The sequence below is a fragment of the Haliotis rubra genome, unplaced genomic scaffold, assembly GCF_003918875.1.
Source record: "Haliotis rubra isolate DU_JTF1 unplaced genomic scaffold, ASM391887v1 Scf1632, whole genome shotgun sequence".
In the NCBI taxonomy this organism is placed as follows: Eukaryota; Metazoa; Mollusca; class Gastropoda; order Lepetellida; family Haliotidae; genus Haliotis; species Haliotis rubra.
In genome coordinates this window covers 49,804-68,332 of record NW_025765595.1, presented here as the reverse complement: position 1 = coordinate 68,332, position 18,529 = coordinate 49,804, and the positions used below count along the sequence as shown (strand labels likewise).

Sequence of the window (18,529 nt, the reverse complement as noted above, 5' to 3'; positions counted from 1 at the left end):
AGTACATGACCAGTGTGAAGTCAGGTGAGGTAGACCTATGCCCAAGGAAGGTAGAACAAAGATGAAGTAGAGGTCATACATCTTTATTCACTATGTACATGGTAACATCGATTCCGTGGACAGAGAATGTCACTATCTGCGTTATCAGGCCGAGGACAGCAGCTGTGCCAGTACCAAAGGACCAAACTGGTGAAAATCTTCATCAATCAATAATAGGTGGCGTAGCTAGTGGGAAGTACAGACCGTCTCATGGTTGTTCGATGCAGCTGGAGGGGGAAGGCCCGTGAAGGTGTAGGCTTGCAGGATCGTTGATCTCAAAGTAGTTCGGGAGACTTCCGCTGATGAGGCTGTAGACAGTGAGATAAACAGGTGCTTGCTCAACCTGCGACAATCTGGTGAAGGACTGGAGTTCAGGCACAGTCGAAATCTTGGTCCCCCTCGCCGTAGCTATGACCGTACTGATAGCTGCAAGGTAAGTAGCCAGGGTAGAGGCCTTCAGTTTCTTACTGACTGACTGACTGAGTTTGCCTTTACGCCGCTTTTAGCAATATTCCAGCAACATCACGGCTGGGGACACCAGAAATGGGCTTCACACATTGTATCAGTTTCTTAGACATACGCAGGTGTTGTAGATATTCAGCAACAACCTGGGTGGATGCTGTAGTAGGAGATAGAATGCCCTCCAAACGTGGAAGTGTAGCGTCTGCGGGGACTCATGTAGTCAGTAAACCTTAGTAGATTGACGAACCAACTTCGAATTGGCCAGTAGGGCGCAACCAAAAGCAGTGGTAGCTTCTATAATACTCGAGGTAGTAGAGCCAGTGGCGGAAACGCATCAGCGTTCAGATTTTCCCAAGAGATTGCTAGAGCGTCTTGGTCCCGTGCCAGAGTGTCTGGGATAGGAGAGATGAATCAGGGAAGCTGGTGGATGAACCTGGTCACAAATAGATCTCCCTGAGGGTTGGTGATCGGGAGACAGATGGATGAAGGTCTGAGAACAGAGCGTTCGCCAATGAAGGATCATAGGATCTGGATACAGTAGGAGCTGAAAGTTGAGCCGTCACCATCAAAGAAGGCTGATCTGGAGCAGTTGCTGAAGACTGGATCGTTGAACGAAAGGCCGAGAGACATCTAGGGATGTCCGGCAGAATCGCTGAAGAGATCCCTGCATCAGAAGGGTTCGTCGAAGGTTCCTCACGAACATTGTAGGACCACCACTATCGACACAACAACTTGTTTGGTGTTCAGTGGCGTGCTGTCACACAACCCAAATGTGAATGTGGGTTCCTGACGAACGTTGTAGAACCACCACTATCGACACAACAACTGGTTTGGTGTTCAGTGGCGTGCTGTCACACAACCCAAATGTGAATGTGGGTTCCTGACGAACGTTGTAGAACCACCACCATCGACACAACAACTTGTTTGGTGTTCAGTGGCGTGCTGTCACACAACCCAAATGTGAATGTTGGTTCCTGACGAACGTTGTAGAACCACCACCATCGACACAACAACTGGTTTGGTGTTCAGTGGCGCGCTGTCACACAACCCAAATGTGAATGTGGGTTCCTGGCCGAACGTTGTAGAACCACCACCATCGACACAACAACTTGTTTGGTGTTCAGTGGCGTGCTGTCACACAACCCAAATGTGAATGTTGGTTCCTGACGAACGTTGTAGAACCACCACCATCGACACAACAACTGGTTTGGTGTTCAGTGGCGTGCTGTCACACAACCCAAATGTGAATGTGGGTTCCTGACGAACGTTGTAGAACCACCACCATCGACACAACAACTGGTTTGGTGTTTAGTGGTGTGCTGTCACACAACCCAAATGTGAATGTGGGTTCCTGACGAACGTTGTAGAACCACCACCATCGACACAACAACTGGTTTGGTGTTCAGTGGCGTGCTGTCACACAACCCAAATGTGAATGTGGGTTCCTGACGAACGTTGTAGAACCACCACCATCGACACAACAACTTGTTTGGTGTTCAGTGGCGTGCTGTCACACAACCCAAATGTGAATGTGGGTTCCTGACGAACGTTGTAGAACCACCACTATCGACACAACAACTGGTTTGGTGTTCAGTGGCGTGCTGGAGTCCGAGGAGCGAAACAGATGTCTCAGATTTTCACTAAGGTAGGACTTTGAAGATGCCTCCAGAATTCTTCCTGCTCCACTGGCGATGACTTAAATCTTCTTCACAGGTCTGGGTTTTTTAGGTTTCTTCGAAGAAGAGGGCCAATGCTCTTCAGATTTACGCCTGGAGTCCCGGTCCCCAAGATGCCGGGACCCAACCTTCCTATATACAGCAAACTTATCATCATTCAGATCCTGGCAAAGGCGTAAGGACGTAAGGGACGTATGTACACCCAAACCCGACCCAACCCGAAAGGATGGTAAGGCTAATACGATGTAGTGATATGAAATATATCGACATTGAACACAGAACCAATGACCAGTTACTAACTTGGTCAGGGTGGCAGGTCACTCTCCACTGGAGAGAACCGAAAGACCGAACCGAGCACGATCCTTAGAATGCGTGTCAAGTTGGTAATGGCGAATGAAGGCGTTCTGCCGGCTCCAAAGAGCGACAGAACAGATCTCTTCATTGAGCAGTGCCACTGTGTATTGCCAACAAAGCGGCATCTGCCCTACCCAGTCTGCCTTCAACACCTCGGGGGGAGGTAAACCTTATCATTGTAACCGAACAATTACGGAAACAAGCCAACGAGATAAAGTGCGCTTGCTAGCAGACTCCCCAGTCTTCCCGCCACCAAACAGCACACATGGGTACCCGTACGGATCCCTTTTGTTCGTTCGTTTGTGACAGTCACGGGTGAGCAATCGAAAGATTGGTCCCCGGTGCGGAAGGCTGGGTAAGGGGTGGAAGTGCGATATGAGCAGTCACGTGGAAAGCAATATCGCACTGAGAGTGGCAGGTATCCGGGAGGCGAATACGGACATGGTCAGTATAAAATACTGTCAGTGTCGGGTCAGTGGGAATCGCATGGATGTACCCGACCCTTCTACCAGAGTTCACCACAACAAGTAAAGTCATCTTCCACGTCAACAAGTGAAGTGAGAGAGACGATATACTTGAAAAATTAGGGCCAGACAGCCAATTGTGAATAAGTGGCAATTTTAAGGTGGGCTGTGTCGCGGCCGGAGGTGGTCGAACCCTGTTCATGCCAGCTACGGCAGCGATGTGCGAGAGGATGCTGCCTAGGCAGAGCACCATCGAACGAGGTGTGAAACGTGGAAATAGCCATGGAGTACCCGGGAATGGTGGAGGTCATAAGGCTCTCAACCAAAACGAGGTTATAGTAACTCCAATATCCGAACTAAATCCGCAGAATAGGGATTATGAAACCCCCCTATCTGCACACCAGCGCGCCCCACCTATCAACACACTGAACGGGTGTCGAATCCCAGCCAGAATTGTGTCTGCAACGGTTGCAGGAATACCGTGGGTTATACCCCACAGAGGCCAAGCCACCCAGTGAATCCTAGGATTCGGGTGTGGCACCCCGTTCAGAGTGAGAATGTCTGGCCGAAGAGGTAATTCGAATCCCGGCTGTACTGAGAGCGACGGTGTCTCCAGGGGTGGGAACCCTCGGAGAGACGCCTGACGTCTGTCCATCTGACTGCGTGAGGTTGACAATTCCGCCCAGTTTCGTAAGAGTGACCAACACTGATCGTGAGGTCCCCAGGCTGAACAGTTATTCCGAAACCACGATGAGCCAGTCGCCTAGGTACGGGTGACAACACCGGCACTGCGATCTGGCTATCTGAGCTGTAATAAACCTCAATTTGGTGAACACCCTTGGCACCGTAATGTAGCCTAAGGAGAGCACACGAAACTGGTAGCACGTCCCGTCAAACAAGAAACCGAAGGTAAATCTTGAAATCAGGGTGCAATGGAACAAGGAGGTACGCAACCTCGAGGTCGATTGACGTGCACCAATCCCCTGTCTCGGCAGATGAGATCACCGAGCGCGGTGTCTCCATCTTGAAGGACAGAACCTCTATGAACTTGTTCAGCTCTCAGATGAGAATGGGTCTGAACATTCCGTTCGTAATGGCAACGATGAAATAAATGGAGTCAAACCCCACATTTTCCTGACCATTGGAAACCACCACACTGGTTGCCTAGCCCAGTAGAGACTGGATCTCGGCACGGAGTATTGTCGCCGTCTCCCGGGAAGCCGACACTGGAGTGTGTCGCTCCGACCGGTGTATGCAGCAGAATATAGTAAACCCCAGCAGTCGGCAACTTAACGTTTGCCGATGCCTGGGCACCTGAGGAATTAACGAGAAGCTCAACAGACTTCCGTATTTCTTGAAACGGTCCCGGGCGTATAGGCCCATAACCGCCCTCATCATTTGGCTGGCACAGCTACAATGCAGTCCCTAGCCAGATGAGAGTTGACCCCCGTCAGATGCCGCCCAGAGTCGCCAACGAAAAAATACCGCCGGCACTCTCTCCCCTTTCCACCAGCTCCCTCAGCAGAGCTGAGAGATGCGCCGATGGAGCATACAGCGTTGAGCTGTGAAGGGGAAAGAACGGCAGACTTACGGGAGAGTGTGAGGCCTTGTCCCGGATGCCTTGCTGGAAGCAGGCTTCCCTCCGGGAGGCGAACTCCAACGGTTCGGGTATTCGACGTGGACAACACCTGAGGCAACACAGCCGCGATTCTATCTCGCACTTGCCTCAGGGACGAACGTACTCAGTGGTAAGTTCAAAGTAGCGAAATGAGCCGAAGCTCAAATCGACTTGTCCACTGTACGAGCCTGAACCCCGATTCCGAGGCACATGTGAGAAGCCTGACAATTCAAGGTTTCACAAGCACTCAGACAGACCTCGGAGCGTCGAGGTGACTGTCACAGCCGGCACACTCGATGGCATCGTGGTCAAGACGTCGATAGACATCAGGCCGAGACCTGAACTACCGGCGCCGGGAATCTGCACCCTACCAGTGCCGAAGCCTGGGTCGGTGCTACCCACGGGGTTCAGAGAATCTGCAGAGCCGAAGCTCAGCTGTTCTAGACCGAACCCCGATCCCGAGACACGTAGGAGTAGCCTGATAAATCAGGTTTCCCCAAGTACTCTCCAAAAGCGCACTAAGCATATAGTCAAACATAGCCTATAGCTCTATATAAATACCCATACATACACATGTATGTGTATATATATATATATACACAGATATATATATATATACGTAAGTGCTCGGGTCGGCGGTTCGAGTTCGAACCCCGATCCCAAAACACATGGGAGTAGCCTAACAATGCAGGGCTCCCCTGGTGTACACGGGTAGATCTCGGCGCGTCGAGGCGATCGGCAGTTCGTCACACTCAACGGCCTCTTGGCCAGGGCATCGATAGACATCAGGCCGAGACCTGAGCTAACAGCGCCGGGGATCTGCTCCGTACCGGGGCCGAAGCCCAGGTCGGTGCTAGTCCGATCTGCAGTCCCGAGACACAAGGGAGTAGCCTGGCAATGCAGGTTTCCCCTGGTGGACACAGGTAGACCTAGGAGCGCCGAGGTGATCGGCAGCTCAGTGGAACCCAGACCGGGGCGCCCGAGAGGAACCTGCCGATATACAGGTTTCCCGGGCAACCCCGACTGACCACTTGGCGCCGAGGTGTCCCCGAGCTGGTCGGCGCCTAGGTGACCGCCAGTCAGGGCACCAGGCAAAGACAGGGTGAAACCTGCATCGCCGGCGCCAGGCACCTGTGACGAACCTGAGCCCGAAGCCAGGTCGCCACAAGGTGCCGAAGGCGCCGAGGTGTCCCCGAGCTGGTCGGCGCCTAGGTGACCGCCAGTCAGGGCACCAGGCGAAGACAGGGTGAAACCTGCATCGCCGGCGCCAGGCGCCCTTGACGAACCTGAGCCCAAAGCTAAGTCGCCACAAGGGGCCGAAGGCACACCATCACCTGAGCCGAAGCCAGGATCAAGCTGCCTGGGAGGAGGCGCGTTCTCCGAGCCAGAGCTCGGGCCGCAGCCAACCCCCCCAGATGCGTCCGATCCACCCCCGACGACAGGCGTGCTGAGCTCATTGTGGAACCCAGACAGCACCGTGTCAATCGGGGATTTCACCACAGACGACACCTGGTTAACTTACCTTCGAGATCAACACTTTGCGAGCCGAGCCTCTGACGGAGCCCGGACATCTCGCTATCAATCATCGACTTGACATTATGTTAAAGAATATGTTGCTGCAATAGTGTAGCAAATTGAGTCATATTTAAGTCAGCAACATTGTTTGCGGGGGAACTATAAAGGGATTTCCTTAGAAACCTTTTATCAAATATTATCCCCCGCCTGAAGCAGATTAGTGAAAAAACATAAAATCTGCGTGTCGGAAAGAATGCGCGTGAGGCGCAGAAACCCAGACAAAAAAAAACACAACCTCAGCCTATGAGCCACGTTGTGTGTAAACGTATGAAATATGTATCATAATACAACATAATGTAACAGGAATATTGACGCAAGGGCGTTTATTATGAGCATACGTGATCGTCGTGAGCGTCCTCGGCTAAACACCGGAGGCACATCCTGTGGCGGTAGTGTGCACGGCACAACGCACAGGGCTTAAACTGCAACAAACAGAACCACGCCAGTGTTACTAGCAGGAACTGTGAAGCAGCAAACACATAAACACAAGTAATAGCAAGAATAACCCGCACGGGCGATATATAAATGTTACAAGCTACAGCCATTTAAATACTAAACATACAATGCAAAGCAGAAAAAAGGCTAGCCACCCCTGCGTGTACATACTAGTGATAGAGTAAAGTTGAGTGATACGAAACGAACACTATCAAAATTACTCAACAACGACTTACCACAAATTCGCTGAAAAGAAAGAGAATTTAGGCAAGCCTACCATATAATATGCAAACATAATATATGAACTCCCTACTACAAGCTACCAAGAACATATAGCAAGGAACCACGATCGTGCGGTCCGCCATTTTGCCTGCCACATGGCTGGAAAACAGAGAACCCACGGCAAAGTTACAACAAAAGATGAATGAAAATATCAACATGGCGTCAATCTAGCGCCCGTGATGCCATACTCTTATACACTCATCGTGATCGGTGGGAGAGCAAACTTCGAAACGAACACCACGCACGTCTATTCAACAGAACAACAGCATGAAAAGTGAGGTACGAGGTAGACGTCGAGAGTTACCTGCTCTTGGCTGTGTTGGTCCGGTGGGGCCCTGTAGGGGTGGTCTCACAAGACAAAACGAGTTGTTTTTTTTGTTTTGTAAATATTTTATTAAAAATATAGTTACAACTGTCGTAGGATTTAAAATGGACATTTTAATGCTTATATGTACCCCAAGGAGGACTTCTTCTGAAAAAGAATCTTCTTTACCCATGGTGATATTTGATAGCTAAAATTACAGCATGTCTGCACTGCAGTGCTACAAGAAAGAGAATGACAAAACAAAGGAGTCACATGATCAACCAGAGGGCATACAGTGGACTCTGTCAATACCGGCCTCTGTAAACACCGGCACTCTGTCTACATCGGCACAAAGTTTCAGTCCCGGCAGAAATGCACGTAATTATCATTTAGAAACATCTGTAAACATCGGCATCTGTCTATTCAGGATATCGGCATTGTTTTTCAGTCCCAACGAAAAAGTTGTTATGAAAACGAATCTGTAAAAACCGGCACATGAAAGACGGCGTAACCCTTTGATGAGATTAGGTCCAAATGATGTAACAACACAATTAGCTGTGACTCCGAGATTATTCAGAAGCGGGAAGTGTTAATCAGCATCTAGTTAATCAGTGAGTGGTGCGTGCAACACTTACCTAGAGTAATTAATACATGTAGTGGGCAGTGTGACTGTAAAACAAGCAAGTGTTTACATTTTGTTGATTCGCGGGTATTGACTCGAGATTATTCAGAAGCGGGGAAGTGCCAATCAGTTTCTTGTTAATTAGTGAGTGGCACGTGTCACTTACATAGAGGCTAATCGTTTGATGGCGGTATCGTTCAAAGCTCTGAACATCAACAATATCACTGTACTCTTGCCGAGTATTTTCACATTTGTAAGAAGCGATTTTATTGGATAAAGATTGGTTTCTTACGGCGGCTTTTCACTACAGTCTGCTTATAAGGGTCGGTGATTGGTCAAAATCAGACCGTGACCTAAGCAGCCAATCATATTATGGAAATGGATACCGTCAACGAAAACTTTTAGGCGAAGGTTTTGGGTAAAATAATTCTACATGTATTCTGAACATATTAAGCAAGACATCGCTACCTATCGTGTAAATTATGGAACTTATTGGGCATATCGTCCCTAGGTTATGGCCTAAGACAAAATGCTTCATGTATACATTTTGCATTAAGCATAGTGTCCGGGCGTCAAGACGGAGGCGGAGAAAGCCGAGATGTTACTCGCTGCCGAAGCATAAACAAGAATCGTTGTTTTCAATAACATTGCGAAAAATAGTTTATAATATTAATTCTGCCGATAATATATGATCAGTTGAAATTTAATAAGAGTTTTCAGACATTATTATTAGAATGAATCAACATGAATGTGCATTCAGACACTGCCTTGTTTCTTATTCAAACATCTTAATAATGCTGAACTTCCGTGTGCGCAGGCGTCATAAGCGAACCTAGCTAAACCGGCACTCTGTCAAAACCGGCATTTTTATTTGGTCCCGACTGATGCCGGTATTGACAGAGTACACTGTACTGCATGCTTCTCGGGCTACCAGGCTGTCCAGGAATGGGAGCAGTAGGGGTGTGTTCGGGCGAAAGGTTCAAGAGAGGGCCAAAACTTCATTTATAGTTCGTTTCCATTCTGCTGTCGACCATGAGAGAGAGAGTACAAGACGTGAGACAGGATAAGTTTAAAAATAGTTTACATTCAAATGATTGATAAAACCGGGTTAATGCATGGTTTCACAGTATGTGGGTAATCAACTCCTCAATGTGCTATGCTAATGCTTTCACAAGCGGTCTACCTAGCACAATTAAGGTGACAAAGGGAGTGGGTGTCTCTGTTGTTTCTGTGGTTGACCAACATGTCTACAACATAGAACACAGCTAACATTATCAAAGCTAATATCACTTGCCACACATCTAATCTGAATCCAACCAGGTAAGTTTTCATCCTACTGTCAAGGACATTTTACTGATGTTCTGGTGCTCACCTTCCTCTGGGTGCGAGAGCCGATCTGCTGCACATCACCATACTTGAGGTAGTCGGCTAGTGTTTTAATGACATGATCAGAGATTGATGCCAGCCGCTGGAGCTCCGGGTCTACCTCAATCAGGTACGCCAAGTTCTCTGCTCCTTCCACATTCTCCTCTAAAGTACGATCTTTCTTGCACATACGGACCAAAGTTGGAAGTGTCTGAAATTATAAGAAACATCTTGTCAAATTTCAAATATACATCAAGACCTACATTTGTCATGGCATTATCAAACTGTGACACAATCCTTAGATGACCTTCACCCTGACAAACCCTCATCAGCCATATGTGGGCAATGACTATACATTAACACCAGTGTACTACCAATAGAGAAATGAGTCCCTCATCACATTAGTAAAATGACATCCATCTGCATGAAGCACTAGGGTGTACCTTCAGTGTGATGATAGGGTTGCTGGCCTCAATAACGCTGCCCCGATACAAGTACGTCATACACTTGGCAGCCGCCATCTGCATCTCCGATGTTTTGTCTCTGGCCAGCAGGTTGATGAGAAGTCTGGGGATTGGGTCCCCATTGTAGGTGGCTGAAGGTAATAATTGATGATTTGTATCTGCATACATTACTGTCAAACTGAATCGCAGTGATGATAAATTTCTAAATGGTTTACAAAAGGAGGACTAGTTTGAACAAAAGATAAAGAATTCTAAGAAAACTGAGTGAAACATGAGTTTATTGACAAGTGGAGGCACTGACTGCATCCCTCACACACCTGAAGCAACAGCCTGTGACACAGCATCGTTCTGGTGACACAGAACAGCAAAACATTTCAGAGTTGGCATCTGGACCTGCAACACAAACATCCTTTCTTAGTTCCTGGGTCACTGTTACATCTCATAATACCTTAAACAAAAACAGTGGCCACTAAAATTAATCAAACCAAGGTGAAACAAAAGAAGTATATATGGACTTCCCATCTCCCCTGATAAAAAAATCCATAAACTTCTTATCAATATAGGAGTCGAGACAATATACACAGCCTAACAGCCTAATGCAAGATGTACCTTGTATATGTCTGAGCCGAGGAGAGGGGCCAAAGCTGCTATTGCTCCGTTTTTACACAGCATCTCCTGATGAACTGTACTCTGAAAACACAAGGGACATAACAACAGTTATGGAGGCAGAGGTAATGATGCCCGACATCAGAGGATGGAGAGTGAACCTTGGTGAGAGCTAATGGTTTACACTTATGTCACACATTGTGTGAGAGTATGGAAGGATGTGCCTTATAGGTGTAGACATTGACAGGGACATTAACTTGGAAGCATCAGTGTAATAAAGACTCCAGTTCGTACAGTAATCATGTATTCAGATGTTACTAGAGCACCCCCAAAAGATTACCTTGCAGCAGTTAGCAAAGATGGTGGTGATGCACTCCTGTGTACAGACAGACTTGGAGATGATGTTGATCAGGTGGGGAATTATGGTGGCATCCTGTTGAAATAAAACAGATACAAAGTTAACAAAACATACCAGAGCCTATACATCAACAATAAGACACCATAGGTCAATGCTACATACCCGACACCATAGGTCAACAGTACATACCAGACCCTATACATCAACAAGAAGACACCATAGGTCAATGCTACATTCCCGACATCATAGGTCAACAGTACATACCAGAGCCTATACATCAACAATAAGACACCATAGGTCAATGCTACATTCCCGACACCATAGGTCAACAGTACATATCAGAGCCTATACATCAACAAGAAGACACCATAGGTCAATGCTACATACCCGACACCATAGGTCAACACTACATACAAGATACTATATCCACTATAGGTCAACAAAACATACCAGACCCTATACATCAACAAGAAGACACCATAGGTCAATGATACATACCCGACACCATAGGTCAACAGTACATACAAGATACTATATACACTATAGGTCAACAAAACATACCAGACACTATAGGTCAACAAGAAGACACCATAGGTCAATGCTACATACCCGACACCATAGGTCAACAGTACATACAAGATACTATATACACTATAGGTCAACAAAACATACCAGACCCTATACATCAACAAGAAGACACCATAGGTCAATGCTACATACCCGACACCATAGGTCAACACTACATACAAGATACTATATCCACTATAGGTCAACAAAAAATACCAGACCCTATACATCAACAAGAAGACACCATAGGTCAATGATACATACCCGACACCATAGGTCAACAGTACATACAAGATACTATATACACTATAGGTCAACAAAACATACCAGACACTATAGGTCAACAAGAAGACACCATAGGTCAATGCTACATACCCGACACCATAGGTCAACAGTACATACAAGATACTATATACACTATAGGTCAACAAAACATACCAGACCCTATACATCAACAAGAAGACACCATAGGTCAATGCTACATACCCGACACTATAGGTCAACAAAACATACCAGACCCTATACATCAACAAGAAGACACCATAGGTCAATGCTACATACCCGACACCATAGGTCAACACTACATGCAAGATACTATATACACTATAGGTCAACAAAACATACCAGACCCTATACATCAACAAGAAGACACCATAGGTCAATGCTACATACCCGACACCATAGGTCAACAGTACATACAAGATACTATAGGTCAACAAAACATACCAGACCCTATACATCAACAAGAAGACACCATAGGTCAATGCTACATACCCGACACTATAGGTCAACAAAACATACCAGACCCTATACATCAACAAGAAGACACCATAGGTCAATGCTACATACCCGACACCATAGGTCAACACTACATACAAGATACTATATACACTATAGGTCAACAAAACATACCAGACCCTAAACATCAATAAGAAGACACCATAGGTCAATGCTACATACCCGACACTATAGGTCAACACTACATACCAGACACTATAGGTCAGCACTACATACCAGACACTATAGGTCAACACTACATACCAGACACTATAGGTCAACACTACATACCAGACACTCTAGGTATACACTACATACCAGACACTATAGGTCAACACTACATACCAGACACTATAGGTCAACACTACATAGAAGACACTATAGGTTAACACTACATACCAGACACTATAGGTCAACAAAACATACCAGACACTATAGGTCAACAATACATACTAGACACTATAGGTCAACACTAAATACCAGACACTATAGGTCAACACTACATACCAGACACTATAGGTCAACACTACATACCAGACACTATAGGTCAACACTACATACTATACACTATAGGTCAACACTACATACCAGACACTATAGGTCAACAATACATACCAGACACTATAGGTCAACACTACATACCAGACACTATAGGTCAACACTACATACCAGACACTATAGGTCAACACTACATACCAGACACTATAGGTCAACACTACATACTAGACACTATAGGTCAACACTACATACCAGACGCTATAGGTCAACACTACATACCAGACACAATAGGTCAACACTACATACTAGACGCTATAGGTCAACACTACATACCAGACACTATAAGTCAACACTACATACCAGACACTATAGGTCAACACTACATACCAGACACCATAGGTCAACACTACACACCAGACACCATAGGTCAACACTACATACCAGACACTATAGGTCAACACTACATACCAGACACTAAAGGTCAACACTACATACCAGACACCATAGGTCAACACTACACACCAGACACCATAGGTCAGTGAAACATACCATACACTAAAGACAGTATAGTGAAACACAACATACCAGACACTGTACTAGACACTGTAGGTCAGTAAATAACACCAGACAGACTCAACACAAAACAGCAAGTTGGACATGAGTTACTTGTGTTGTATCCCTGCAAATTTATCCTCCTGAGGGCACAAGCAGATCAGATTTTGGATTAAATCCTATCAACACTGATTGTAAACTTAGAACAAAGATTAGTCACAAATGGATTTGTGCTTGTTGTTTTCAAAACCATAGAGGCTATGATTGATGAAAAGTCTTGTTTCCACGTACCTGGTAGACTAGCTCTATGGCAGCTTTATTGCACACAAAAATTGTTCTCAAGCATCGAAGACAAGCCTCTACATACTTTAGATTCTGGTTGGACAAACCTGTAACAGAGAAAGCATGCTGATGGAAGTGACAAACTCACACAGGTCGGACCTGTAACCATGGTTACACAAAGTTAGTCACGGCAACTAGAAAGGTCGTCCAAGATGAGTGAAAATGAGATTCTAAGAGTGAGTGAGTGAGTGTGTTTAGTTTTATGCCGCACTCAGCAATATTCCAGCTATAAGGTGGCTGTCTGTAAATAATCAAGTCTGGACCAGACAATCCAGTGATCAACAGCATCAGCATCGATCTGCACGATTGGGAACCAATGACATGTGTCAACCAAGCCAGCAAGCCTGACCACCGGATCCCGTTAGTCGCTTCTTACGACAAGCATGGGTTACTGAAGGTTCATTCCAACCAGGACCTTCATGGGTCGAGATTCTAAGATGAGAGATTAACTAGTTGGATAAAACTTATGGTATTTCTGATGAAAATCTAGAGTGGCTCCCAAGTCAGTTAAAGATGTTAATATGACATGACAGACATGATAAACAGTATTGTATTTCTGCTACAACCTTTCAGCAAAACAGAGACACACCCAGCCTCCACCAAAGCTGAAATGTTCTCATCAGTGCCCTTTGCTAAACTCCCCAGCACTACTGCACACTCTGTACGGAGCTCAATTGGAGATGCTTCATTGATCATCCATTGCAGGAGCCTGCAACAGGAAACCATTTATAATCAAACCATGCATACCAACAAGTCTACTTGGTATAATACGAGGTGTAACAATGGGACTCATTAGTATGATACCAGGTGTAACAATAGACCCATTAGTATGATACCAGGTGGAACAACACTCATTAGTATAATACCAGGTGTAACAATAGACCCATTAGTATGATACCAGGTGTAACAGTAGACCCATTAGTATGATACCAGGTGTAACAATAGACCCATCAGTACGATACCAGGTGTAACAATAGACCCATTAGTATGATACCAGGTGGAACAACAACACTCATTAGTATAATACCAGGTGTGACAATAGACCCATTAGTATGATACCAGGTGTAACAATAGACCCATTAGTATGATACCAGGTGTAACAATAGACCCATCAGTACGATACCAGGTGTAACAATAGACCCATTAGTATGATACCAGGTGTAAAATCAACACTTATTAGTATGATACCAGGTGTAACAATAGACCCATTAGTATGATACCAGGTGTAACAATAGACCCATTAGTATGATACCAGGTGTAACAATAGACCCATTAGTATGATACCAGGTGTAACAATAGACCCATTAGTATGATACCCGGTGTAACAATGGACCCATTAGTATGATACCAGGTGTACGAATAGACCCATAAGGATCATACCAGGTGTAACAATGGACCCATTAGTATGATACCAGGTGTACCAACAAGACTAATTAGTATAACAGGTGTAGCAATAAGAAGAAATAATAAGCTACCATATATGCCAATAAGAATCATAAGAATAAACCATATGTACAACTAGCATTGATAGGTCTGCACATGTAGGCTCACCAGTTTCCACTGTTTCCTACTCACCTTGGTATAACTCCATGGCCGATGACATTTGATTTCTGTTTGTTGTTTCCAATAACTAGATTCTTGACATTGCTGAAAACATTGAGACATATTATTAATTATACATGTATATTTTGTTCATTTATTTACATCTCGTGCTAAGTATTGTAAGAATTCCATCAAGTACAACATATGTACTTTTGAGTGAAAATCTTCCTTTTACATTAACACATAGGTTACTGTGGTATATCATATATATGCCATATGTTAGAGTGAGTGAGTGAGTATGGTTTAACGCCACTTTTAGCAATATTCCAGCGGGGGACACCAGAAATAGGCCTCACACATTGTACCTATGTGGGTATGACCACTAGGCTACCCCGCCACCCCCCATATGTTAGAAAATGTTCTTATCAGCATGATGAAACAAATCAATAATGAATTGATTGTACACTTTGTTACTTCATGAGACATATTTTGTTAAAAATTAACTATAACTGTTGAAACAGAGTGAGTGAGATTAGCTACTTCATGAGACATATTTTGCTAAAAATTAGCTATAACTGTTGAAACAGAGTAAGTGAGTGAGATTAGTTACTTCATGTGACATATTTTGTTAAAAATTAACTATAACTGTTGAAACAGAGTAAGTAAGTGAGTTTAGTTACTTCATGAGACATATTTTGTTAAAAATTAACTATTACTGTTGAAACAGAGTAAGTAAGTGAGTTTAGTTTTACGCCGCACTCAGCAATATTCCAGCTATATGACAGTGCTGTTGAAACAGAATTGTAATCTGAGGCAGAAGACAAACACATCAAATGACACATACTTTACTGCATCGGTCCATCGATCGTGTTCCTCCGAGAATATTATCTCCATTGAACTTTTACTTCCATCCACTTCCTGAAACATCAAATATTAGAAATTGTAAATATCAATAATGTTTCAGTACACTTGTAAAATAATATTTATCCTTACTTTCTTTCACTTCCTGGTAATTTGAACACTGAATTCTACACAATTCTGTAGAACCAGAGTTTTGGTGGAGTTTATATCTTCCATTGAAAGGAAGAGGATTTCGATAGAAAACAAGCGTACATTACATTTCTGGTCAGATTTATTTGAAAATTATTGCTTATGACCTTTCATATTCTTATCAGACTGATTTGTGCTTTTGTTTACTGAAGTGGCCTTAGCCTGGAATCATGTGACAACCCAGTGAGATAATTTTGGCATAGTATGATCAGATTGTATCAGGCATAATAGAAATAAGGAGGCAATGATGTTTGGTCAAACCTGTGACAGTAAAGTCATCGATGTCTATACATTTTGTGTCTGATCAATGGTTATTCCAGAACAAGAATAACACCACCATTATTTAACATTTTGAAATACACACTACACAAAATGGTTTATACTGTGTGAACCATTATGAACACTTCTGTCTAACTGAAAGACTGTATAGCTCATCAGCTGTTGCTTAAAACATTTCTCCCAGAAACCAACTGACATCAGAAAAATGTTACCAGTCCAGGTAAATGATAACCAGACATAGGAAGCACTGAAAATTGAGATAAACCTGTAGAGGTTTTCAATTCTTTGAAGAGAGTCGTCCCTGGGGTACATATATGCATTTTCTGCGGCTGAAAATGTCATGTGACAGTTGTATCAATGTTTTAATAAAAAATTGTACAACACATAAAAAAGCCTTTTTATTTATTATACGGCCCCCACCACGTGGAGTTACCTCCCTGACACGCATGCGCAGCCAACCAGGTAAGCACCTAAGCCTGTATCATCATTCCTTCTGCTGAAAAAATCAGTGAACAGAATTGTGGGGAGGTGGGCGGCCCTACCCCAAGGACGACTCTCTTCAAAGAATTGGAAACCTCTAATTATTTTTCATAGAGATCGTCCTTGGGGTACATATATGCATTAACACAGACTCCCAAAGATCAGAGACCATAGAGGAGGGAATTCTGTCAAAGTACAAATATAAATAGCGACCACGTAAATACAAAAAGTTACTCACGCCATAACACTCACCTGTCACGTGTCCCCGAAGCTTCCGCGAGAGGCATTATGGGAGGTGACCCGACAGGGAGAAATCGTATTGAGGACCGACCTCAACATGTTACGCATGACAACACACTGTATAGAGTGTAAACAAACCCCGCCCACTAAGTGAAAACTCTATAGAGAGCAATTGAAAGTTGGCAAGAATCAACAGCGGATAAGTCAATTAAACAACAATTGAACACAGCGTCTCTATAAAACCAAATAACCAAGACTCACTCGGTCAGGGTGGCAGGACACTGTCCACCGGAGAGAACAGTACGGCTAAAGCGTGCCCAATCACGGGAAAGTGTATCCAGCTGATAGTGCCGTATGAAAGTGCTAGGCCGGCTGCAAATAGTGACAGAGCAAATCTCTTCGATGGGCAGTGCCGCTGCAAACGCTTTTGAAGTGGCAACTGCCCTGACCGAGTGACCCTTCAACCCCTCAGGGGGAGGCTTGCCCTTAGCCTGATATACAGCACAGATGACCGACACAAGCCAGCGAGAAAGTGTCTGTTTGCTAGCAGGAGCCCCAGCTTTCCCGCCCCCGTAACAGCAGAAGAGATGGGTACCCGTACAGATCCCTTGTGTTCGTTTGATATAGACCTTGAGGGTCTTACGGACGTCCAACGGGTGAGTGCTCGTTGCAGATGTCCCCGATGTGGAAGGCTGGGTTAGAGTAGGAAGTTCAATAGGAGCTGTAACATGGAAAGCGTGATCGATCTTCGGACGGTAACTATCCGGGAGGCGAATACTGACGTGATCTGGATGGAACACAATCAGCACCGGGCCTGCAGACATGACATGTAAATCACCAACCCTTCTCCCAGATGTCACCGCCACCAAAAAACAGCCTTCCATGTTAACAGCTGAATGGAAATAGCCAATAGACGTGAGGAAGTAGGACCGGACAGCCACGATTAACAAATCCCAAGGTGGGCTGGTACGCCTGAGAGCAGGTCGAACCCGATCCACACCAGCTAGGAAGCGCTGCATAAGAGGGTGCTGCCCCAGAAGAGCACCATCAACAGGGGTGTGAAAGGTGGAAATAGCGGTGGACTAGCCATGAATGGTCGAAGCCACCAAACCTTCTTCCAAACGAGACTGCAGAAACTCCAAAACTCGGACTAAATCCGCAGAAAAGGGATCTGCGCATAGTGGGCCCACCTATCCTCGTACTGAATGTTTGTTGAATCCTGCCTCGAATCCCGAATTGTGTCTGCAACTGCTGCAGGAAGTGTGCGTGCTTCAAGGCTAGACCTGACGGAGGCCAAGCCTCTATGAAAGAGAATAAGAATCTTAAACCCCTTTTCTCCAGAATGGTTCTTACATCAGTAACATGCAAGTCATCAATGTAAAATGATGATGTCAGTCACAACTGTACTGACTTCATTTGGGAACGTTTTGGAGAAATGTTTTGCTCCAAACCTGGGCCTATGATCAGGCCCTTACATAATGACTTGACATTGATAAATGTGTCTGAGTGAGTTGTCCACAATGAACCATGGCATGGTATCACAGAAGGCTAGCTCTATACAATAAAACCACGAGACAT

General features: G+C 45.0%; 1 protein-coding gene across 4 annotated transcripts in view; it reads right to left on the bottom strand.

Moving 5' to 3' along the window:
- LOC124271790 (armadillo repeat-containing protein 8-like) overlaps positions 1-18,529 on the bottom strand; it is a 33,230-nt gene that overhangs the window by 10,871 nt on the left and 3,830 nt on the right. For all 4 annotated transcript variants that reach the window (XM_046706941.1, XM_046706942.1, XM_046706943.1 and 1 more), the window contains exons 2-10: positions 15,747-15,820; positions 14,936-15,007; positions 13,927-14,069; positions 13,310-13,407; positions 10,607-10,699; positions 10,270-10,350; positions 9,978-10,053; positions 9,640-9,791; positions 9,204-9,407 (exon numbers count right to left, since the gene is read on the bottom strand). In XM_046706941.1, the coding sequence (XP_046562897.1) occupies positions 9,204-9,407; positions 9,640-9,791; positions 9,978-10,053; positions 10,270-10,350; positions 10,607-10,699; positions 13,310-13,407; positions 13,927-14,069; positions 14,936-15,007; positions 15,747-15,820 (993 nt within the window). The remainder of the gene's footprint in view (positions 1-9,203; positions 9,408-9,639; positions 9,792-9,977; positions 10,054-10,269; positions 10,351-10,606; positions 10,700-13,309; positions 13,408-13,926; positions 14,070-14,935; positions 15,008-15,746; positions 15,821-18,529) is intronic.